We start from the raw sequence: 25,063 nt of genomic DNA on the forward strand, positions 1-25,063 counted from the left end.
CTGACTTCCTACATGTCTGTGTCCGAAGTGAGGAGAGAAATGGGTATGCCGCGGCTCCTACCTTGGTGTGGTTCTGCTCGGAAAGGGAGAAAGGAAGCCTGTCGTAGTAGAAGAGCAGGTTGTGCCGGAGCTGGTCTTTCCCGAATGAATAGCGCAACTCCCAAGACACCTTCCGCTCGCGAGCGCCGCCCTTGTAGGCTAGCTGGCCAATCAGAGCATGCGTGTATGGACGCTCCGAGCTCTCAGGTGGCGCGTCCGACAGATCGAAAGACGTCTCCCTCTCCGTGTCCTCCGGCTTGTAAAAGTGATGCGACAGGTCCAACTCCACCTGCACGACAAGATATGGGCGGATATTTTGACCGCGGCAGATGTTAGTGGCACGCTTCTACTTGCGTGGTGTCGGTGTTGTTGGTGTAGCATATCAGGTGCAACGCGCGATGCTCATTGGTCACAAAAGAGTGCCGTCATGACAATGCACCACTCTGATTGATCAGCGTGTGAATCGCTGACTGACACGTGCACAATCACGTCACTCGAGATGGCTCGCACCTTGAGTTACACTGCGATTGGCAGCGGCATTTCGCACCACCCGAGCGGTCGCTGAAATTCGCATTACTGCAAGGGAAACGTCAGGTAACTTTTTTTTTCTAATTTTCCAGATAAAAATCTGGGTTGATCAAGCATGTGTGTCAAGTCATTGTCTATGATTCTGTTGAACCCAGTTATGACTTCACACTACAGCGCTGCATAGGCCCGGCCTTACCTCCCCGTCAGAAAACAGAACACTCAGGTTTCTGTCGTGACGACCGATTTTTCGCAATCTTCTTGACTGAAACTTGTCTTAGGAATACAGATTTTTGTTGCAGTGACAGAATTTTGCGTAATTACTACAAAAATGTACTACAGAACTATGGACTACCGAAAAGTCCTTCACAAAAGCTGCCGTACCACAAAAAATGCTACAAAAACAAAATTTGCCGTTACGACAAAACTACAAAATATTTTTTCCTATTTTTGACATAGTTCTGTCGTTTTTTCTTCGACTGGGCTGCACCGCGGGTCGGCCGGAAAATGTGACGTTTTGACGGACGTGGCTCAGGTCGACCTTATTGAAGTCGTGGGCCCACGGCCGTGTTCGGATCCGTACATGAGCGGGTTTGCATGGGGTTTCTGAAGAGTCAAGCGCAGCGTAAAGTTTAGTGTACTTATGGCATTGAAGCGAAGAAGCTAGCCATCATGCTGCGGAGCGGGGAAATATACACGACTGCATGTCACCTCTGCTGTCATCTGAAAGTGTTTTGCAAAAAAAAGACGAGGCAGATTAACGGTCACCGCGTTCTCTTGTTCAACCGAAAAAAAGAAAAAGAAACCTAAACTGACATGATACAGCTCCTGCTGTATTAGAGAAGGTGGGCACTTTAACTGGGTGCCTTCCTATTTCGCCCCCATTTAGATGGGGCTAAATGAAACAGATATCCTTGTGTTGTGCGATACAATAATCATCATCGTCAGCCTGACTACGGCCACTGCAGGTCAAAGGCCTCTCCCATGTCTCTCCAATTAAACCTGTCCTTTGCCAGCTGCGGCCCCCGTATCCCCGCATACTTCATAATCTCATCTCCCAACCTAAGTTTTCCTACTACGCTTGCCATGTCTTGGAATCCACTCCGTTACCCTAAACGACCAGCGGCTATCTTGCCTTTGCATTACATGCCCGGCGCAAGTCAGTTTTTTCCTCCTGATGTCGACTAGGATGTCATTAACCCGCGTTTGTTCCCTCACCCACTCTGCCCGCTTCCGATCTCTTAACGTTACACCTATCATTTTTCTTTACATAGCTCGCTGCGTTGTCCTTAACCTAAGCTGAACCCTCTTTGTTAGCCTCCTCGTTTGTGCCCCATAGGTGAGTACCGGTAAGATACAGCTGTTGTATACTTTTCTCTTGAGGGATATTGGTAAACTGGCATTCATAATCTCCGAGAAGGTGCCATATGCGCTCCACTCTATTAATATTCTTCTACTTAATTCCCTCTCATGACTCGGATAAGCGATATCAGTGCACGTTAATGGGACACTGAGGATAGCTTCATGCACCTTTTGTTTTTAGTAAAGATTGATTCTAGGATTCTATCTGCGCGTCCTAAACGCAGACAAGTGCTGCAGCGCTTGTCCTGTATTTCCTCTGCTTTCCATCTACCATCTTTCGCGCTGTTTACCCTTAAGAATTATTTTTAGAGTTTTAATGATCGTTTAACGCACAACCAACCAGCTCAAACACTGCCGCTGCTTTGTCCCATGTCATGGCACTGTCCAATCTTCGATGTAGAAACTTCCCTTATAAAATTTTTTTTTCAACAGTATATAGACTGTGATTAGATATCTCTCTGTAATGTCTATATACTCTCTATAGACAAATCCTAGAGGACAGTCTATAGGCAGCACAAATACTATAGACACTCTATTGGCGATCTATAGATTTATGACCATACACTTCTAGAAGACTTTTGTCTATAGACAGTCTATAGTCTACAGATAGACAAAAGAAATATCTAATAGGAAGGAAATAAAGTCTATAAGAAATCTACAGACTGTCTAAATAAGCGTTGCGAGGGCAGTGTTTCACCCGCAAATCGTTGAAAACCAGCCTGCATTGACTTCAGCAAGAAAGCGCGCCTAATTCCTCGGGCGATGTGTTGCCACGAGAGAGCCAGAGCACATGCAGCAGCACTCACCAGATTGGTGGCGTCGTGCTCGGCAGGCAGAAGCTGGACGTGGAAGTTGCGCGGACTCCATTGCGGGTTGATGACTAGGTACTGGAGCTTCTCGCTGAAGTCCATATTGTGCAAGAAGTCCTGCCAGCTGTCCTTCAGGTCCTTCTTCAGGGCATGCCCTTGCACGTTCAGGGCGACTCCCAGGGTGTCGTTCAGGTAGGTCCGATCGAACTGAGAAAGAGAGAGGGGTGACCTTACAGCGCGATGGAACTCGGCTGCAGAAGCATAATTTTTTGACGCGATTCTTACACGACAGAGTACAGCACCACCGCCGTGAGCAAGAAAGAGAGCCTGTTGTACTCAATGAACGCGAAGAACCCGGTATTATTATTTTTGCAATCCCAAACCATTGATAGTACAGTGTTAACTGCTGATAGAAATCGAATGAAAATTAAAGAACATTTGATCGCCGCGCTCACTGTAGTTACTTCCAAGATATAACTGGGAAGCATGTCCATTATTTATTCGTGTGTAGTTTTTACTGTTAATACATGAGCACATAACTGTTTTCAAGTTCGATGGAGCAGCAAAAGTCTTTAGTCTTTAGATTTGAATGTGGAGAAAGGGTTTCCTTCCATGTCGCTAATACACGCACGTGCTACATACTGTTTCGAGATCAAGAATAGCAATAGTAATTTGACCGGACACCCTACTTTTAGCTAGAGGCCACGGCGATCATGTTTCAGTGGTCTAGTAACGTAAAATGCTACTGCACAGCATGGCAACAAAAAAAGCTGAGTGTCCTGAATTACGATGGGCGCTGCTGGGGCTCCTGAACTTTTTCATTGTCTCCAACACTGGTAAACTTCGCTTAACGACAAAACGCATTGTTGCTATGACAGTTTTTAAGCAATGTTGAAGACAGGAAAGATAATTCTGGCAGAATTGCGTTTAAGCAAATGTTACTCGTTGTTCTGGCTGCAAGTAGCTGTATTTGATGTTTGTGTTAGGGCGCCTGGGTAGGGCTACTGTTTACCAGAGTACTGCGTGCTGCTCAAAAACTCCCATTTGAGAATAACGCATGGGTTATCTTTCTGAGTGCACATAACACGACCCTTTACCAAGCATATGGAAATACGAAGTAATAATTAAGCTTGAGGTGACAAACCAGGATTTTCGCATCTGCTACAGTTCTGGAGCGCTATGCTGGAAGGCCCGAGTTTGCTGAAACTCGGAATCTTCCCGAGCTCTGGCGACGCCCTCAGATGAGTGAACTAATGGTAGCAAGACAAAATCCCACCCTCGCCACGCCTCAAACTCCATTGGGTTATCTGGATATATTTCGTGCTTTATCATCACATCGGCGCCACCCGCATCGGCTTCTTGGGCAGTCTACAAAGAACGGGTCACGTGAGCCAACCGCCGGTGCACTTTTCATTTGTGTGTCGCTCCACCAAGTGCACTGCGTGTGCAATTAGACAAACGAGTTTTGTTGAATTTTATAATGCACTTAATACACCTTTATAAGCTTTTTATAGTGTGCAAGACTTGGATTTAAAGCGCTTTGGAGTGATTTATGCATTATTAAATTTTGCTTTGTACCGCGAGGGAACGCTACCAACGCCCGTCATCTAGAGTCACTGCCGTCATCAGCTGACCGCCAATGGCGACGAGGTACATGTGCGACGCTGTGAAGGCTACGGAAGTAGTCCCCCCCAAAAAATAGAGGTGTATCACTCCGCGCTGTTCTGTGGCCGTATGGTCTAACGCGTCGCTCCGGAGAGTCGACAGGCAATGGGATCGCGTGGGTTCAAATCCCGCATGGTGAAACTTTTTTATCTAACATTTTTTTTTTCATCGCAAGTTGAATTTCGCGTGACTTGAATGAGAAAACGCGTTTTGTTCAGAATCGCTTGAATATTATGCCATGTTCTGAAATGAACTGCATGCATCTGTTCATTTCATGCATACCGCGTTAATGTGAGCTGTCCTAAATTCGCTGTCAATGAGCTCGCACCGGCTTTTGGTCAGCAGTGGCGGTTATTTTCCCGATTCTGCAGCATTGGGACTATACTTTTTAGATGCAAGTGAGAGGTTTGTGCGAAAGATGACATTCATTCGTTGGATTTAATTAATTAGCACAGTGGTGAGTGCTCTGCAGTGGCCCGATTAACAAGTGGCCATGTGCAACTTTCGATTTCGTCGTTGCCGAGGAGCCCACTTTTTTTTGTGGGCCTCTCTTAAGGCACCTGGCATGTTATGAATTGTTCTGTGGAAACGGTTAGCGGCTGATCCAGTCTTCGCCAAAAGAGTCTGGGACCGACTTTGGCACTGTGCTGTAGAGTAGCCCAAAGGACTTGGCGAGAAAAATTATTTTTTACTGATTGCAATGTTCAATGCATAATGTGCCTTCCTCGTGAAATAGTTGGCCTTCACCATGTCAGGGCTGGACTTCGAAGGGGCCTTTACGCCAATGTTGGTCCAGTGGACGCACCCCACGACGTCTGTGATGCCGCCGCGTAGAAGGAAACGCTCCTCAACATACGCACGCTCGGCCGCAGTCGTGGGCAAAGCGAGCCACCGCTTCTGCACAGCCGCGTCGATAAGCGCGTCGGAGACGTCCCTCACACAGCGGCTCACAGTGCTTTATTGGCGTCCAATAAAGCGGTCTGCGCCGACGGTCCCCTGGAAGCTCCCGGTCGCGAAGAACCGGAGGGTGCAGAGGACTTGCTCTTCGACCGAAAGCGAATGAAGCCCGGTACGCACTCTCCGCAGGCGTGGGTCGTCGCCTAACTATTTACACAACCATCGTACCGATTTTTTGGAGAGGCGAAAATGTCGCTGGGATTCGTCGTCGGCTAAGGCAGTAAACGGGTCCAGCCGGCCGTACTGACATTCGCCGTCAGAGGAAGCGATGACCCAGGCTGCTGCTGCTGCCGCCATGACAGTCCCGAGATGAATTCGGGGCACTTCACCGTTCACGAGTTTAGCTCCGAGTTCACCTGTCAGTCAAAACCATTGGTCACGCCCCCGGTGTGCCGTACATAAATTATAGGCGTACGCGCTATGGGTGGGCCACTCCCAACATCCCTCCCGGCTACAGGTATGCTGCGCGGCTGTGCTGATTGCTGACAGACATCGACGATGTTGACCATCGAAATATAACAGGCAAAACGGACGTCATCGCTGATAAATCTAAGCACCTCTGCGAAGGACACGCAACGTGGCGAAAGCCGCCGATTTCTTCGCTCCCATACCAAGATTGCACAACACTATAGCCTGTTGCAACCACGTAAGACACAGCACAACGCTGAAGGCGCGTCACACCTGCTTGCAAGGCGTCAAACACGGAGCACGACGACGAACCGGTTCTTGGAGCACGTCCTACTCCAACAACATCGCATCACAGGTGTTTGGCTTGGCCGTCCTTTTATCGGTGATAAAGCTCAGCATCAACGTGTCAAACACATCTGGGATCGACAAACGATCGCTGCTCCAGACCCAGTGCAATAAAGTGTTTGTAATTTCGAGCACGCAAGCACTGCGTACTTCACAACCGTAACACCTTTCTCTATTATAAGTCCGATTCCATCATTACAAACAGGATCCCTCACCTGCCCGAATGATATTAATGCGATGTCCCTGCGGTATACAACGGCGATCGACGTTAGGGACCAAACCAGTCCGCAAAACCTTGAAGTGCGCGACGTTAACAATTACTACGCAGATACGCGCGCCACCCCCTTCACAGCTTTTAGTCAGCGTCTGATGACATAGGATGAGTTGTGTCGCTGGGTAGCACGCTCTTCGCATCCGCAGTGCACTAAAGAGGCGTCACACACAACAGGCATACGTAATGAATCATTGGATACAGCCAAACAGCAATTTTTTTCTCACACCGCATCACAGCCGCTCGCACGACCAATTTCTACCGCTGAGATTGGGCAAGAGCGTACTAAAAGCAATGGTTGGCCATAGCGAGGTGCGGCAGCGGCCGTAGCAGCCGAGAGCTCTACCTGAGGTCACTGCAGAGAGCAGCAGTGACGCGGGGGTGCAGTGAAGTTCAGTTTTTTGCTTTTGTTTATTATGCAAGCCAGAAGATGCATGACTGTTATATTCTGATATACGACACAATAAAATATATTATCGCAATGGCCGAAAAATAAGACAGATTCAGCGTGTAGTAGTTGCCCAGTCTTTCCATTCGAAGGCAGCGCTACCGGCGGCGTGTCAGCGCAGGAGCTCTCTCGTTTTCGACACGGTGGGCTGCAGCTCTAGTGCAAGCCACGCTGCAAGCAATGGCCTCACTATCGCCTCTAGCGGCAGGAAGTGTCAAATATTTCTTAATTTCCTAAAGCTATGCTTTTCAACAACGCTTCATTGGATTCAGATTTTAAAATACATTTGGAAATGAACAAAATGTTCATAATATTATCTGTTGCCTTTTAACGTATTCGAGAGAAGAGAAAGGGTTGACACAGAGTGCACCTAGTGCGCACTGTTCGTCTTCGGAAATGGAGAGACAGATAGAGCCTGAAAGAGAAGACACGCCTTTGACGCGCCCGAAAAGGCGTGTCAAACAGCTAGCGGCGAGTGTGCAGATAGATAGCAGAGAAGTCACGATTTCGCGATTGCTGATATGGCGCTGATAACTTCAGGTAGCGCTGCGGCCTGGTATTGCGCAGTGTATTGTGTTTGAAGTGTGAAACAGGCGCGCAGGGTGCGCTTGTATCGCCTTTACGTGGCTTTATCTCTACATTTTATTGTCCGCTGCCTGCGCACGTTCCGCGCTATCTTCGTTCACTGACTGCCGTCATCGCAAACTCGGATGAAACTCGGGCGAGCGCCAAACTCGGGCCTTCCGGCATAGCGCCCCTGGGCAGATCAGTAGTTGAGCATGGTCAATGCGGTTCAAAGACGACGGACCGAAACACGAGATATGCATATGAGTTCTGACTTACAAGTACCCTTCTTACTGCGTACACACGCTTGTTAAATACGCAGACATCGCAAAAGAAAACATGCGAAAGAAAAAGCGAGAGTGACCACAAATACTACCAATTATGAAAAACGGAAGCGTCCTAAAAAGAAACATCATGAGCTAAAGTTCCATTTGTTGGTTGACAGGATGTGTCTGCCCCATAAAAGCAATGATTACATGGTGACATATGATATGGTAAACACGACATTGACGTCCCTAGCAAGTTGGCTTCCATTTCCAGTGATTACGTCATAATGCTTGAAATCGGGTTGGCAGCCACAGTTTCTCTAGTGGATTCTCAGGTGTCCATTCATAACTTTCTCGTACATCGTGGCATTGCTCACACAAACGGCCATTTTGTCGCTTTGACGCAGCTTAAAGTGATACGGAGTGTGCAATAATCTCGACGGGGAAAAAAAAGTTAACATTCAAGAGCAGAAAAATAGAACAGTTTTGCTACAGTTTTGCTAAAGTGCACCGCGGAGATGATTAGTGGTGACTACGGCTATTAAAGTTTATAAAAAAAGCACTACTTTAGGCTAACTGTTTGAACGCCATTAAGAATACGGCTAGGCGGAGTAGCAGCCCTACTGAAAGTTTCCATATAACGAGTTCCAGAACTTCATGCGTTTCCATAAGAAATTCTATGGAGTCAGTATGGGGCATACTAAGCCGGTACAGACCGTATGGTAGCCCGTATAGAAACTTACGGACTGTTATGACGTCATGTACAATGTATGGAAACCGTATATAAGTTATGTGGAATGCTTATGGACTCCGTACAGACGAGATATGGATATTCATGAATATGGATATTTTGCATGTATTTTTTGTATTTCCATTTTTCCTTCTTTGTTCTTGCTTTCATGTATGTTATTACTGTTAGTTGTTTCTTTTCTGCTTAATTACATAGTATGAGTTATCATTACAAAGCCAGTGATGCCGTTTATCTATAGTGAGTGTATTTTAACTCAGTGCGTTTGTCATTTCGTTTTCAAATGTATGAAAATTATGTATAATGTGATGCCAAATGCTGCCAAGATGTAGGGGCAGTCGCCTCGTCAAGCTGCCATTTGGAGCAGCTTTTTGCGACTGCCGCATCCTTATTCCAAGGAAAATAAAGACTTGATTGATTGTACATATATTCTTCCGTATAGTATGGACCCCATATTCCCACAATTCCATGCGAGCGCCGCCGCGGTGGCTCAGTGGTTATGGTGCTCGGCTGCTGACCCAAAAGACGTGGGTTCGATCCCGGCAGCGGCGGCTAAAATTTCTTTGGATGAGAAATTCTAGAGGCCCGTGTACTGTGCGATGTCAGTGCACGTTAAAGAACCCCAGGTGGTCGAAATTTCCGGAGCCCTTCACTACGGCGTCTCTCATAGCCTTAGTCGCTTTGGGACCTTAAACCCCATAAACCAAACCAAACCAATTCCATGCGAGCGGCCCATAAGGAATGTTTCAGTAGGGAGTGCGTTGGATCACCCGGCGGATGAATTGCAAAGCATGATCAATGAGCTAGGCAGGCAGAGCAGAACGGTAGGTCTTAAAATTAACATGCAGAAAGCCAAAGTAATGTTAAACAGTATCGCAACGGAACAGTAGTTCATAATTTGAACAGCCGGGCATACAAATAAGGATTGAGAAATGCAGCATGAAGAAAAGTGGCTAGAGGACTGCGTCGTGCAGTGGCCGTTCACTAACCCGGTAGAGGTCGTCGCCGCCGTAGAGGGGGTACCCGGGCAGCGTAGGGACGTCGATAGAGCTACGGTCGTAGGGTAGCTGGAAGCTGTACGGCAAGAAGTGGTAGCTGAACAGGTCTATGGGAAGAGACACGGGACGCTTGATGTTCAGCTTGCGCTGCGCAGGGTCCAGGGTGATCTGCAGCTCCAACGGCACCGACAGGAGCTGGCGCGAATCGTAGCCCGTGCCCAGCGCCATCCGGCTGAAGGTGAGCGCTATGCCGAGCATCTTGTACGAGCGACTCTCGTGCCTGCGCGAGTTGGCAGAGAAAAGGCAGCACGCATGCTTACAAAAATCTAAAAAAGGAGGGCCCTCTTTCCTGTTCGAAACCTACGTATACCAGGTGTTCCACCTAAGATTTTCTTCAGTTTTTAAATATAGGCTTTTTGAATTAGAAGAGTGCTTTTTTCACCATAGCATTGTTAACGGTGTAGCGCATCCGAATACAGCTAAGACGAGCTAACTAGCAGGCTGTTTAACTAATACTCAGTGGTGAACTTTCTCAGAATTACCTTCAGAAATTTCCTTATTTATTGAAATGCGTCTAGTACACCATAAGTAATATCCACACCTGCTTTTAGTTCAAATAAAAATTGGCTGAGGCTTAGCTAAGGTTAAGCCTAGTCAGATGCGAAGCATATTGATGGCTAGGCTTGGTAATACATGGCTTTCCTTGGTTGAATACTTGGTCATTTTAATACAACCACTAGAAGTGTAGCACGCCGCTTAGCCAGACGTTCATCCCGCTCTTCATCGGTCTCTGTGGCACGCTGAAGCTTTCGCTTCTCGTTCAAATCAGCCCTGCTTCTAGGCGGCACCCCAACACCTGGCCGCCTCGTAAGTGCCCGGAGAGCGAGGCAAGCTCAGCTTTATACCGCTGCTGTAGCGTCACGTGGTCAGCTGCAGCGCCTCTGATGTGGAGCCTCCACCGCCGCGGCCGACCGCGCGAGCCGGCAGCCCATCTCTCCTCTGCTGTGACGTCACGTCGTCACGTGGTCAGCCGCCGCGCCTCTGATGTGGAGCCTCCACCGCCGCGGCCGACCGCGCGAGCCGGCAGCCCATCTCTCCTCTGCTGTGACGTCATGTTGTCACGTGGTGTCACGTGGTCACGCTAAAGGTCAATGGTAGCTCCACCGCCGCGCTCGACGGGCTGTAGTGTAGCTCTAGTAATATGCTTCGCATAAAACACCGTTGCCCTCGGAACTGTAGCCCAACAAATCGTGCCTACTTCAAGCCAAAATACGTGCGCTTTCGAAAAGCTTGCAGGCAAAGGAAATCCCCCGTTTGCGTGACTCGTCGAAATAGCCAAAAGTTGTTGGGCCGCATCGCCTAACGTAATTGTGTTTTAGAGATTTTAAACACTCATATTAGTATTACTTACGGTGGGCTACACGTCTATCAATAAATAAGGAGACTACCACAATAGTTAAAAAGTTTATCGCGCAATATTTGTTAACGCGCCTAGTAGTCAGCAGCCTTAGCTGTATTCCGATGCGCAGCATCGCTGACAATGCAAAGGCGCAAAAAGCGCTCTTTCAACTAAAAAAAAGAGAAATAATCGCACACATCCTAGGTGAAACACCAGATATCCTCCCATTATTTCGTAGAATAATATTTTTCGAGTTGAATTCTATTTGTTTACCAGGAGGCCTTCGTCATGCCTTGAGACAATACGTAAGAGGGAAAACAAGACTGAAATAACAAGCGCGCAATATGCGAGTTTTGACTGCAGTTAGTAAGGTATACAACCGTAAGAAAGTAGCAGATTCTCGCGACCTGCATTATGGTATATATTTACCCTAATTTTTAATATGTTTAATATGTTAATATGTCAATATGTTAATGCCTAATATGTTAAAAATACTTTTAATTTCAGTGATTTTCTGCAAAACTTGATAAGTTTTAGACACTTCAAAACGAGATACACTTCGGGCATACAGCGTACAACAAAAGTGCATACAAGCCCAATTGCAGCAAGTAATACTTTTGTGTTTGTGCCTTTGTTGTTGCTGTCTTTAAAAAGAGAGAAAGTAGATGAAATGAAATACATGATCATCATAATCAGCTTAACAACAACCACTGCAGGACAAAGGCCCTTTTCATACACCTATAAACACTGTCAAGGAAATAAAATATTCTACCAAATAGAACACTGCAAACTAACACCAGCGTGCTGCTCCGACTTCATTTGCGAATGCGCCTATACGTTTAGACGCATGTGAATGGTCCTATTTCTGCTTTGTTTGTGTTTTCAAAGTCTCGAATTGTGGTGACAGTGAATTCACATGCCCGTTGCTGCTAACATTGGTTAGAAATCAAGGTCGATGTAAGCATAGCGATTAATTCCATTTCTAGTTTTGAATTTTCCTCCTTTTGACATTGGCTGAAGCCGTTGGCTTCAGCCAGTAAGGAAAAAGAAACGCAGGGTATGGCGACGTGTCAACCTATGGCAAAGAACTGCAAGTTCAAAATACGAATGGATTATGAAAACGATCTTTAAATAATCGACCCAAATCACATGTTCTAGTGATGAGCGTAAAGTGCGCGAGCGATGGACTCCTAACTTGGGTGCAAGCTTGGAATGCATGGACTTTAAACTCAGTGTTTTGCGAATGCCCATCGAAGAGGGCAGTCCGCAGAAACTCACACGTAGTGGCGCTTGAAGTCCACCACGAACTTTCCGTCCTCGGTGTGTTCGAAGTCCAGCTTGGCCCTGTTGCCGTAGGTGAATTCGGCCGTCTTGACGTCGAAATAAGTCGGGATGCCCACTTCCGTTGGCACCAGCACGATCAGATCTTCGACCAGGTGGAAGTGCTTCGAGTGCACCTCCTCTCCCAACATGTGAGCCAGCGTAGCTGTAGGAGGCTCTGTTGCAATGAGGAGGAGGGTAAGGGAACCTTCTAAACCAATAAAAACCAATAGAGGCCAACAAAGACAATAACTGAAGCTCCATGAAAAAGAGCGCTTGCTCCACTAACTGTCTATCTACCGAGTCTGAGGGGAGCTAAGCAGTCGAGAAATAATGGGGAGGGTAATAAAAATAAGGGAAAGTAACGGCAGCATTACATAACCATAGAAGACCGCCCAGTTTCCACCACAATCACTTTATACGATGTCAAACAGCTGCCAAACCGTTTTTGGGCTAGGAGGTCTTCAATAGAAGCCTAAACATTCTAAACTAGACTTGAGGGCAACTAAATACCATTTTTGTTTTGCTGAAAATTGACCGCACGGTTCTTTCTGGTTGTGGTGATGTTTGGCCGAAAAAGAAAGCAATTTGTTGCTACAAAATGGGATATACAAAGAGAACATTTTTTTTCGCCGTCACTCGACAGAAAAGTCGTGACATCAATACTAGAAGGCATTTCATGATCACCGACTGTAGGTGGATGGCAGCTTAGCCTGGCCTCTGAGATCCGCTCCCAAAGAAACTCTCCCGGCGTCACCGCAGTTTGCCTGCCAAAATGGCCGACCAGCTTCATTTCGTCCTAAACGCTATTGGGCTACTTCATGCTTGTCGAAAGACAGGGTCAATAAACTTAATTTATTGGAAAAGTTAAAAACCACCCCGAGTGGGCTTCTCAGTCCAAGAAGCCACTGGCCTGCACCTCCAGCCTGGTCCCGTCGATTAGCTTGAGCTGTTCACCGGCTGCTGCTGCCAGAAGGGCGGTCTCCCAGGAGGTCAGGGCTGGGTAGTGAACGGGTGGGACACAGTCTGGATGTGGGTTTTTCCAGATGTTGTGATAGAGTGCGGGGGGACTGGGTCCGCAAGTGCTGCAGTACGGAGGGAAGAGGGTGTGGTGGGGCAAGTGGGCAAACTAAGGGGATGGGAATGAGTTGGTTTGAAGTCGCCTCCAGTGTGTGCTTTGTAAGTGATCCAGTGCTGAGTGAGGAAGAGGGTATATGATGCGGCTTTGCCAGTAGTGAGGTACCATCTTTGTCAAAAGTAACCAGGCTGCATGGTTTGCTTCTAGCTGGTATAGTGGAGCCCTTGTGACTTTCCTAAAGATCAAAAGATGTTGGAAGGGGAGAAGACCCCCCCTCCCTACCTTTAACGACCGTTTCAGCTTCAAGGAAGCTGTAAGGGCTCCACTGTACGAGCTAGATGCAAATCATGCAGCCTGGTTACTTTTGACAAAGACTGTACATATATGACGACGCGGTAGCCGAAGGGGCTCATTTTAGGTGTATGAAAACACAGTTGTGGGTTGGAGAGGTCATCCAACGCCACCTGAACGCTAACTTCGCTGAAAAACTCACAAACGCAATCATTTCCAGGGATTTCTTGATGCTCAGGGACCAATATAATGGGTATTTATTGCTGCGGTGCGGGTAGCGTAGACAGTATGTGCTCTGAAGACATAGGAACGGTGCCTTTACAAAAGATTCGGCATGAAACGTGCGTAAAATTCCCAAGCCATTCTATTTCCTTGTGAAGAGACGTGACAGCAATAACTGTAGGCTGCTACTGCCTAATCTTTCCTTTGAAACCCTTAGTGAGAGCTCGCATGTTGCTTCAAAGAGGTGAGGTACCAGCTACCAAATGCGCAGTAATGCGCAGTGAACGATATTATCCCGTCCTCGTTTGTAAAGCATCCGTGCTGTGCATGATTGCCAACGGCCGTGCTTACCGTTAGAGCCGATTGCCGCGAGTGCGGACTCGTCAAACTGCAACAGCTTCACACTGCGTCCGAAGAGCTGCAGGTTCAGTCGTCCGTAAATAGGCTCGTAATTGCGGTTGGCGATGGGAAGCTGCAAAGTAAAGAAGTTAGCCCTTAAGAACTGGAGCTCCCTTTCAGCGCCTGCTCACTAAGGTATTCAACACTAAGGTTCAACGACTGCACACTCTGACGCTTCAGGCGTGTCAATGAGAATAGCGGTCTATGAAATCACCACAGTCAACGAGAGACAGTTTATATTTTGTACACAGCGAGAAAAGCGTCGGTTAATCACTAGCTGCAATTACGAATTCGTGGATTATGGGATATGTCACATTTAATTAGATATAACCGAGAGGACGACTTAACCTTTCCTAAGACAGCGCCCGGCTAGATTTAAAGGACAAATATATATATATCTGCAAAAACTTACTGACGCCTCAGAGATTTTTCATAAACAATTTGAACTATATAGCAGAGCACATGAAGATCTTGAACTTCCTAAAGAGTTTAGGAGACAATGCTTTGCCGGGCTTGTGTCATAAGTTTTTTTTCACACTCGGATGAAGACAGGAAGCTACCTCACTGATATAAATGGTGCAGGTTAATTCCGCCTGCATTGTAATGTCTTCACAAACGTTAATACTAATGTATCATTTACTGCCGTTTTTTTTTTCATTCAACGAGAAGGTATGAGAACAACTCCCTGCCTCGCTTCACAGTCGCCCTACAAAACCTTTGACCTCCTTTCCTGAACGGTCTGCGAGGAGTGAAAAGTCATTTCACGTACATAAGCAGGCAACTGCATGATGTCAAATGCTCAAGGCCGCCTTTACAACTTTCGAAGTATGGTGGGGCTCCTGGCAGCTGTTCTGTACTGCTATTCCTCTTCGTGTAATTGTCTGCCAGAATCCTAGAAACCGGTGGGTGTCCACTTCTTGCTCAATGTCGTGGCAACTACGCTAGTAAGCGTCACCTACCATTTCAGGTAGTTAAACCGGATAACCAGCAAATGTTTTCATGTGAGTCACTCGCTTTGCCAACTTCTCGCAGCTCTGTTTAAAACAAAGCTCCGAGAAAGCGGACCTTCTTTAACACTCAAAGCCTGCTTAAATATTTAAATAACTTTGGGTCATAGAATTCTACACTGCACACGCGTTTGCCGTAAGTTCCGTTGCTCTATGACCATTGCATGTATGGCACTGTCGTTTACAGTTGCAGAACCACGAGGTGGTGTCCAAGTGGTACTCAACAGGAGGAGTTAGACGTTATCCTTTGATGAGTATGTGGAGAGCACAGCGCACAGCGACAGCACATTGGCAGTGAGGGACCGCAAGGCAGAAGTGATGTGTCGGTCTTCCTGTGTCCTTTCCTCTTATAGCTGTGCCTCCCGAAAATCGTGTTGAACCAACTGGCCAAAACTATTGCTTTACTGAACCTCGGCGAATATGGGCTCCGTATCACGTTTCAGTCTTAGATGTACCTAAGAGAATGTAGACAGTGTGGAGTGTGTTGAGGAAGCGCTGGTTTTTTTATATTTCTAATGTTTTAGTCATTGGCGCTCTTTGGGCGTCCATCGCTACTGCGACAGTTATTCCGCCTTCCCTTCTCTCGCAACGATGTTTATTATTATTGGCTATTGGACCTTCAGGCCATGGGGCTAGCATTATTCCCTGCAGCCCCACTACTTCAAGCTTAGCACTTCGCTGCCCCAGGGCTACGGGCGCAAAGGGTGGGGAGGGGGGGGGGGGGTATTACCCTTGATTCTCTAGAGGGTTTAGGTAGTGAGGGCTGTGCTCAATTAGTATTGATAATGTTGCTGGTTGGTTAGTTTATGGTTGGTTTATGGGGTTTAACGTCCCAAAGCGACTCAGGCTATGAGAGACGCCGTGGTGGAGGGCTCCGGAAATTTCGACCACCTGGGGTTCTTTAACGTGCACTGACATCGCACAGTACACGGGCCTCTAGAATTTCTCCTCCAAAGAAATTCAACCGCCGCGGCCGGGATCGAACCCGCGTCTTTCGGGTCAGCAGCCGAGCACCATAACCACTGAGCCACCGCGGCGGCTGATAATGTTGCGTAATGCTTTGGACAGTGCGCTGTCTGCTTAAATAATTAGTGAAAACAGGCCTTCCTCAATACTGCTTTAGACAGTGTCTTCAATGATCACTGCCTAAGCTACCTGCCTTCAACGAATTTTATGCGGCTAAAAATTTAATAAGTGAGGGATGCCGTCAATCCCTACAGCTCTAAGCAACGTTGACAATGGTTCGCGTTTCAATGCTCCTCGTGCCACTGTGCTCTGGTAGTGTAGGCTGTACTCAGTATCCAAAATTAAGCGCAGAAGCCTGGCAATCTTCCAACATCACAGTGCGTTCAGCTCTCCAGATCATATAGCATTATAAGGTTGGTACAGAGAAACTCACAGCTTGCTCGATGTGCTTGCGGTTCGTCTCCGAGGCTTCTCGAGTAAAGCGACGCCTTCCGAGAATGTTCCACAGGTTCCTAGTGGAACCGGGTTGCGGCCCCACCAGGTCCTTGACCAGCCGGTCGAGGCCCCACTGCTCGAAAGTGAGGGCGAACAGCTCGTACACGTTGCCTGCGGCGTACACCTGGCTGCTGGCATAGATGTTGTGAGGCAGGAAGCTGTCTTCGGAGCGGAGAATGGACACAATGGTCTGGCTGCCAGTGTCGAACTGATCTGCGAAGCAGGACAGGTTAAGTGGAACGTCCGATGGGGGAGGGGGGGGGGGGATTCTGCGGAATTGCCGATCTCTAATCCGCCCTGTTCTTGATTACGCAGCTGTAGTGTGGAACCCGTACAAGCAATTCGAAATTAACATGTTAGAAGCAGTCCAGAAGAAAGCTGTGCGTTTTATATGTCATCGTTATGATCGCGATTTCTCACCCTCTTCTACACTTCTCTCGTTGAATTTAACCACGCTGTCTGCCCGTCGCCACACTGAATCATTAAAATTCTTACATTGTATCGTCAATTCCTCGGTAAGGCTCTCAGCTAACCACTACATTCACTTTGCACCATTACCATCTACAAGAAGTCATCACGAGCTTAATTTGATACCGTATTTTTCGCATGCTAATTTGTTCAAATTCAGTTTTTTTCCCCGTTCAATAGAAGCCTGGAATTCTCTAACTGGGTCCATTCGTTCTTGTCCATTTCAAAACTTTGTAACTGCCGTTGAAGACGCAAAATAGCTGTGTATCCTTACCCGGTCGTTAACAGTTCCTTTCTTGTTTGATATTTCGTTTGTGATTTTAACTTTTTTGTTAGTTTAGTTTACGGGGTTTAACGTCCCAAAGCGACTAAGGCTATGAGAGACGCCGTAGTGGAGGGCTCCGGAAATTTCGACCACCTGGGGTTCTTTAACGTGTACTGACATCGCACAGTACACGGGCCTCTAGAATTTCTCCTCCAGAGAAATTCAACCGCCGCGGCCGGGATCGAACCCGCGTCTTTCGGGTCAGCAGCCGAGCACCATAACCACTGAGCCACCGCGGCGGCTGTAGTGTTCACTTTGTACATTTTGCTGCATTTTGTTACCTTGCATTTTGTGTTTTTCCCACGCCTGCCATAGCGCATATAATCGCGCTGCAGTATAAATAAATAAATAAATAAATAAATAAATAAATAAATAAATAAATAAATAAATAAATAAATAAATAAATAAATAAATAAATAAATAAATAGGCAAAGATTTTAAGAGCAAACCGTCACGCAATAGTGGACACAATTCTTCTATAAATTAGTTTAAAAAATGAATGAAAGGCAGCATTTTCATATTTTTGCTAGTTAAATATTTTCAAGGGCAGTAACTGAAAGCAATATTTATGAAAACGCTGTTTTTAAAGTGCCTTCAAAACATGAATAACAATCCTGTGGCTTCTAACTTGTACACTAAATTACAGACAAACCGAGACACAATTTCGTTAACAGCGGAAGCACTAAAATGCTCCTTCTGCAGGCTAAGGAGCGCAGAGGTATAAGGCAACCTCAACTGATAACAAACCGTGAGAATTTCCGGAAGCAGCGTCATCAAACGCTCTTGTCAAGAATTCTCAACTTCAAACTCATCACAAGCAGCACAGGCAATCAACCCAATTAATATTGGAAACGTATTGGCTAAGGCAGGTCCGACAAAGGGCGAGAGTGAAAGCACCCATTTCCAATACTGGGCCGATTTATACTGCTTGGGACTGCATCGCAAGAGAAGACGCCACTGTTGGGGCTAGGAAGAGAAATGTGACAACGCACCTCTTTCACGAGGCGCTGCAGATCTACGCTCTTAGAAAAAAGGTAGTATAGTCGTATACAACTTAAGTCTGCAGTGAAGCTCCGCCCACATTCAGCCTCCGCGCACAGAATTCCTCCACGACGAAAAAGTAGTCCGCTGGTTTAACGTTTCTTGTTACGTAAACAAGAAGCTTATCACAAGAAAAAAAATTATGGGCTCTAGAATTTTGATACATGGATTGTTTGAGGTAGTCAAACATTAAAAAGGCGATTTCCTTTATTGTTGCGATTGGCCAGCGGAGTAATACAGGATGCCGCGGACCGCGGCCCAGTGTTAGCAACTGCTGTTTTTTTTAAGTTGTATCTTACTATAGTACTTACTAACTTTTGGGGTAGTAACTGGTTGTCACATATGTTACTACCCTGTTAGTAACTGCAGTTAGTAACAGGAAGGTTAGTAACAATTACTAACCCATTGAGTTAGTAACGGCTGCTGCCCACAGTCAGTAACGGGAAGCGCGTAGTATTAACTAAGAAAATGAACAGAAGCTCGCAAATGTAGCTAGATTCATCGTACGGTGTGCTGGCGTGGCTTGTCAAATTTATGCGTACTCGAAAAATAAAAAAAATGCTTCACACTCAATTTGACTAATTCTGGAATCCAGACAAAGCTATCAAGCGTGCTGGCCGTAAATCACACACTTAGGTTTAAGCTTATCGCGCTTACATGTAGAAATTATGCGAGGTGATGTCATCAAGAACCTTAACGTGCGCAATCTTTCTCAGTCTTATATACTCTGTAAATCACCCTCTCAATTACGGGCTAGTGGCTCTTACCGGTTGAGCTAAGATACCAGCGTTATTTATGAAGTTGAGATTGTAGAAACAGCTTAGTGTACCTAACTATATGCCCCTTCAGAAATGCTTAATTACAAAACCAGTTTATTAGCACGACAATGGGTGTCAGTTGATATTCTTTGACTTTATTTTAGGGTTAAAGGAACGGTTACTAACTAGGTAGTAACTAGCGACCATAGTTAGTAAAAAGGTAGCAAGGGCTACTTTTAGCAACTATACCTTGAAGAGGGTAGTAAATAGCTGATAAAAAGTAGTAAAACAAACTGCTGGACTTACTACCTTTTTACTAACTTTTTTTTTAAGAGTGTAGACGACATCCCACACTACCATTAGGAAGTTCTCGAACCCTAAATGGTTTGACAAAGTTCTATATATAGCTTTTCTATGTAGCCACAGAGCTGCGCTCATGGGGATGCTAATGAGTAATTACTACCGAATTGAAATCTACTCTGTCTTGGCGGTTTATAAACGCATTGCACTGTCATGTGTGGGGACGCCTTCGTCCCCTGCGCTCGCTTTCCCTCAACTCACTAGTTCCCTGTGGTTAGCTCCCCCCGCAAAGCACTCCTCTCGGTTCGGTTACTTTTAATTAACAGGGGAGGGCGCTCGCGTCGCAGTGACACCAGCGCCACGGATGGCGTTTTGCTGCGCGCGCGCGAGGGATAGCTGGCTCTCTTCTCCCTGGGACAGGGAAGCGTGTTGGACGTTCACGCGCAAAGCTCCGCTCTCCGCCGCGGGCGTCCTCGTGTGGAAACATGTTCCCCTCAGCTCGTCCCGCCGGCCTCGGAGATATTCCCTTTGCCCTAGCGTGGGCGAACGTTCGCTCGTAGCCTTGCTGGTGAGTCGGACATCCTCGATTCCTAAGTGTATTTTGTTGCTAGCTGGCGTTATTGTTGTTATAGCAATAAATGCCTTGTTTGTGTCAGCCAGTGTGTCGTTCCTTTGTTCCCGCAGAGCAAGGCCCGCCGTGGTCGGCGAGCGCTCGGTAGCGCTCGCGACCACGGGGTGGGGTCCGCGCGGTTTTGAACTTAGTCAGCCGCGCTTAAGCGGGGAGAACGTGTTTATCTCCCCCATTTTAAACCCCACATCTGGCGCCCAACGTGGGGCCTGCTCTTGGAACATTGGACGACTGTCTGTCCGGTTCGAGGAACGCTCTTTGTCCGGACTTGACAAGTGGTAGGCCTAGTGTGAATTTTGATCGCTAGGACCTGCGGCATGCTTTCTTGAGTGCGAGGTGTATTGCGCTGCAGCATGTTTGAACTTTTCGACATGCTCAGCAGTTTTTTTGTGAAGTTTTTCTTCCTGGAGTTTCTTCAAGAACCACTTGGTCCGCATCGAGGGAGCGCGAGGCCTAGCGCCCGCGGAGTTGCCGAGCCCGAAGCGAGTGAGTACGGATGCCGCGTGGATAGTCCGAGTTTTCTGTATATATTTTCTCGCTGTCTCTTTTTCGACTCTGGGAGTCGCGGCTCCGGGAGCCGGGTGGCCTGAGGCCACGGGTGCCTCTACGAGCTCGCTGGTATTGCAGCTCGGCACCGGGCGCTCCGACACCGTCCGATACGGTGGGCGCCGATCGCTCAGAAGCTGCTTTGTGCAGTGAGCGGGGAGGACCACCCCACAAAGCTGATGTCTCGTCACGGCTGCGCGCACGAAACCCGTTTCGTGTCTTTCTTTTGTTGGGGGTCATCGACCGTCACTATGGTAGTGAGGCCTAAAGCTATTCATAGCTGCCTGCACCTTGTCAAAAGTGACACGACCACCGGACAGTGGTGTTGAGAGGGGCCGCACTTTGCTGGCCGCCCGTTTTTTTTAACCTCGCATGAACCGAGCATTCTCGTTCAACTCAAGAAAGGGCCTGGTTCACTCGAACTTTGCGTTGCACTGCCGCCCGACACGTTTTGCTAGCGAGTTGAGCATTTGAGCCACGAGGCCCTTGTGTACGCCGTTTCCCCTCCCGTGACCTACGTTAAAGGCATGCGGAGTGTGTTTCGGAAATTTTGCAGATCCAGTGGAGCCACTCCGGCTTGCTGTCCTGTGCACATCGTCTCGCTGCCACCTGCTGCGACGGAGCGGCCTGTATCCTGTTCGGCGCATCCATCCGGGGCAGCCGTGGCGAGACCAGACAGCAGCCACCTCCGGCTGCTGTTACCGTGGCGACTACTGCAGGATCCTGGCCTGCAGTGGTCAACCGGCCGTCCTTTTCGCGGGGCCTGCGGACTCGTAGTCCGCGGGCCATGCGAGTCGTCCCAGCGGAGACCTTCACGCCGCCTTCGGAATACCGCGGAAGACTGCGTGCACGCCGTCGGCGTGACCTCCGCTGCAAGACCTGCCTCAAGTGCATGAAGACCAGGAGACTCCTCCATAGCATGTAACTTGCAGGCGCGTGGGTCTATTTAAGGTTGGGGGGATGTGGGGACGCCTTCGTCCCCTGCGCTCGCTTTCCATCAACTCACTAGTTCCCTGTGGTTAGCTCCCCCCGCAAAGCACTCCTCTCGGTTCGGTTACTTTTAATTAACAGGGGAGGACGCTCGCGTCGCAGTGACACCAGCGCCACGGATGGCGTTTTGCTGCGCGCGCGCGAGGAATAGCTGGCTCTCTTCTCCCTGGGACAGGGAAGCGTGTTGGACGTTCACGCGCAAAGCTCCGCTCTCGCCGCGGGCGTCCTCGTGTGGAAACATGTTCCCCTCAGCTCGTCCCGCCGTCCTCGGAGATATTCCCTTTGCCCTAGCGTGGGCGAACGTTCGCTCGTAACCATGCTGTTGAGTCGAACATCCTCGATTCCTAAGTGTATTTTGTTGCTAGCTGGCGTTATTGTTGTTATAGAAATAAATGCCTTGTTTGTGTCAGCCAGTGTGTCGTTCCTTTGTTCCCGCAGAGCAAGGCCCGCCGTAGTCGGCGAGCGCTCGGTAGCGCTCGCGACCACGGGGTGGGGTCCGCGCGGTTTTGAACTGAGTCAGCCGCGCTTAAGCGGGGAGAACGTGTTTATCTCCCTCATTTTAAACCCCACACATGAGTACAGGTGACAACATGTCAATTATTTGTCCACACGCACAACACCACATCTTCGGAATTGAAATAAGGGACTACCACTTCTCAATTACATTATGAACAACCCGTATGTGCTCCGAAACGTCAATTCGGTCATCTATGACTTGGTCATGAACTGCCTCACTTCGTTTGCATTGTGATACCTGACCAGATGAAGTTCCGTCGAACTTTTCCCTAGGCCTTATGTTAGCGGACGAGTAGGGCGAACAGACAAGAACAGGACGTGTTTTGTACGCAACTTACGGCTGTATCCCGAAGTTATGTACGTGGCTGACTTTGTGATGTCCACTGGCTGGTTGAGTCTCCTCACGTTGTCCCAAAGAGGAAGCACATAGCGCAGCTTCTCCGCCCTGCATCGTGAAATAACGAGCGCCGCGTATTAACCATCCAACACACTTCGTTAGCGGGATACACATCTTAGTTGGTCGCACGACCAGATTATCTGCATCATCATCATTGTCATCAACCTACTCATGGTGGAATAACAGCGCAAACTTAGAGAACACACAGCAAGAGGGGAGACACTACAAGCGCTGACTCGCAACTAAGGTTTATTAGAAAAACAGAACAGAATATATACAGTAACCACCTAAGACTGCTAACGTCATAACCACGAGGAGAAAGATAACATGCATGGTTATGACGTTAGCAGTCTTGGGTGGCTACTGTATATATTCTGTTCTGTTTTTCTGATAAACCTTAGTTGCGAGGAAGCGCTTGTAGTGTCTCGCCTCTAGTTCTGTGTTCTCTGTCTATCTTGAAACTTGGGAAAAAACCCACCTAGGCGCAAATGAATTCACGACACAAAAAGAGACGAGGAGACAACGGACAGGCGCCTCGTCTCCTCGTCTCTTTTTGTGTCGTGAAATCATTTGCGCCTAGGTGGGTTTTTTCCCAAGTTTCAAGATGAAAAACCAGCTAGCCCGTCAACATGCCTTACTGATCTCTGTCTATGTTTGCGCCGTTATTCCACCATAAATTCACACCAACTAGCCCAAATGTCTACTCTGCTACTCATCAACCTAACTGCGCCCACTGGAGATCAAAAGCATCGGTCATTGATTTTCAATTGATCCTGTCCTAAACCAGATGTGGCCAACATTCCAACGAATTTCACTAGCTACGCGGAGCTACACTGCATGACGCATGAGCTGCTCTCGATACCGGCCCCGTGACCTGTACGGAATAATGGTTATCGAGATGCCCTAATCAGGGCAGCTCCGAGCTGGGCTCACATGGCGTGCGCGCAGGGGAACTTGGAGTCGAGTATTCCTCGAAGAGTGCTGCTCACGAATGAGGCCAGCTGGTCACTGGGGTCATCGATGAGGCTGCGCGCGATGTGGCGTAGCACGAACAGGTCCGGATCGGTCAGCAGGATGTTGATGAAGGCCGCCGCCCGGACGACCATCGGCTCGCTCGTGTTCTCATAGATGGGCAGCGCGATGGAGCGCACCTGTGATAGACACCGTTCATTTCAGGCAACAGCAGGTGGGTTCCGTTATAGTTACACAGGCGGTTAGTAGCGTACGCTTTTTATCGAATAGCTGATGGTCGGCGCCGTGTTACTGCTTGTATCTAGTTTCCGGAGAGCCCTAATTTCTGCTCATAAAAGCGAGTTCATATTTTCGCTGAGAGTGCACTGCGGCGTTTGACGTGCAATTAGCATTAGGAGAGTTTTAGCATAGCAGCATCCGTGATTCGCGGTGAGCTATCTGCACATGCGCAGCTAACTACTCACTTAAGCGGATCATAGTAGCGGACCGTGGATCGCAATATGCTAGAACTGTCTGCTATCATTGTCAATCAATCAAACAATCATCATTTTATTCAGACATGAACTTGTATGCACAGTACATGCCCACGAGATGAGACAAAAGGAAGAAGCTGCTGGCATTCTTCCTGACGAGGCCTCACCCCGGGTCACACATCAAAGGCAGAAGTGTGGTTACATTAATTAAAACTCAACAAGCTCTTTAGTTAATTTTCACAGTAGTTGAAAGTCAATGAAGACACATGGGATTACAAAGAGAAAAGACCAGTAATGCTACAGTTCGCAACACAATAGAAAATATGACAGGAGTGAGGCTATCACTGTAAACACTACATATCACAAGTATTTGATGGGTCAGTCGTACGCATAAAAAGCATCTTCATTTTCTTTTTGAAATGGCAAGTGGGTTTATAAATCAGCGAGTGATTCAGTATATTCTGCTGACAGACCAGTAGTGTAGCAGTGCACGGCACCTTCAGACATCTATATCACAAGGCAATTTTTTTTTATTAAATTTACGATTATTTTCAAAGTGGTAAACAACACGGAAGCTGGGTAAAATATTGTTTTAGCTTCAAAACGTTTCATCACTTCGCAACAATTTCTAGTCGCTTAATTCGGGGCACCTCAGCGCCCGAGCTATGAAAGCGAACCAGTTCGCGCATATGGTTATGTCAAGAATAAGTGGACGCGATCGATTCACTGAAACAATCTGCACTTTCTACGTAATGTCGGTACTTTTCAAAGATCAGTGAACAGTTTCGCAGATACTATTGGCGGGCGGTAATTTATGCTTACAAAAAAATAATTAATGAAGTACAGTTCAAACTCGATCGAACGAAAGCCGATTTTACGAAGTTCCCGATAAAACGAAGAAATTATGACTCGCTGGCAAGTGTCCGTAGAGTTCAATGTGCTCAATAATTCAATATAACGAAACAGGCGACCAGGAAACCGGATATAACGAAGTTTTCCCAGGAATAAATGAGAAAAAAAAAGTGATTTTTCACTTATTTTACCCACGATGTCTGGCAGCATGTTGG

At 47.5% G+C, this 25,063-nt stretch overlaps 1 protein-coding gene across 1 annotated transcript in view; it reads right to left on the bottom strand.

Moving 5' to 3' along the window:
• Positions 1-25,063, bottom strand: part of LOC149365767 (vitellogenin-6-like) — a 61,034-nt gene that overhangs the window by 12,080 nt on the left and 23,891 nt on the right. Inside the window, exons 12-19 of the mRNA XM_089545922.1 lie at positions 23,485-23,702; positions 22,493-22,599; positions 16,521-16,795; positions 14,067-14,187; positions 12,083-12,302; positions 9,397-9,685; positions 2,733-2,942; positions 62-328 (exon numbers count right to left, since the gene is read on the bottom strand). Of these exons, the coding sequence (XP_089402048.1) occupies positions 62-328; positions 2,733-2,942; positions 9,397-9,685; positions 12,083-12,302; positions 14,067-14,187; positions 16,521-16,795; positions 22,493-22,599; positions 23,485-23,702 (1,707 nt within the window). The remainder of the gene's footprint in view (positions 1-61; positions 329-2,732; positions 2,943-9,396; positions 9,686-12,082; positions 12,303-14,066; positions 14,188-16,520; positions 16,796-22,492; positions 22,600-23,484; positions 23,703-25,063) is intronic.

This window comes from Amblyomma mixtum, chromosome 1 (genome assembly GCF_055824585.1).
Source record: "Amblyomma mixtum isolate Tamu chromosome 1, ASM5582458v1, whole genome shotgun sequence".
Classification (NCBI taxonomy): domain Eukaryota; kingdom Metazoa; phylum Arthropoda; class Arachnida; order Ixodida; family Ixodidae; genus Amblyomma; species Amblyomma mixtum.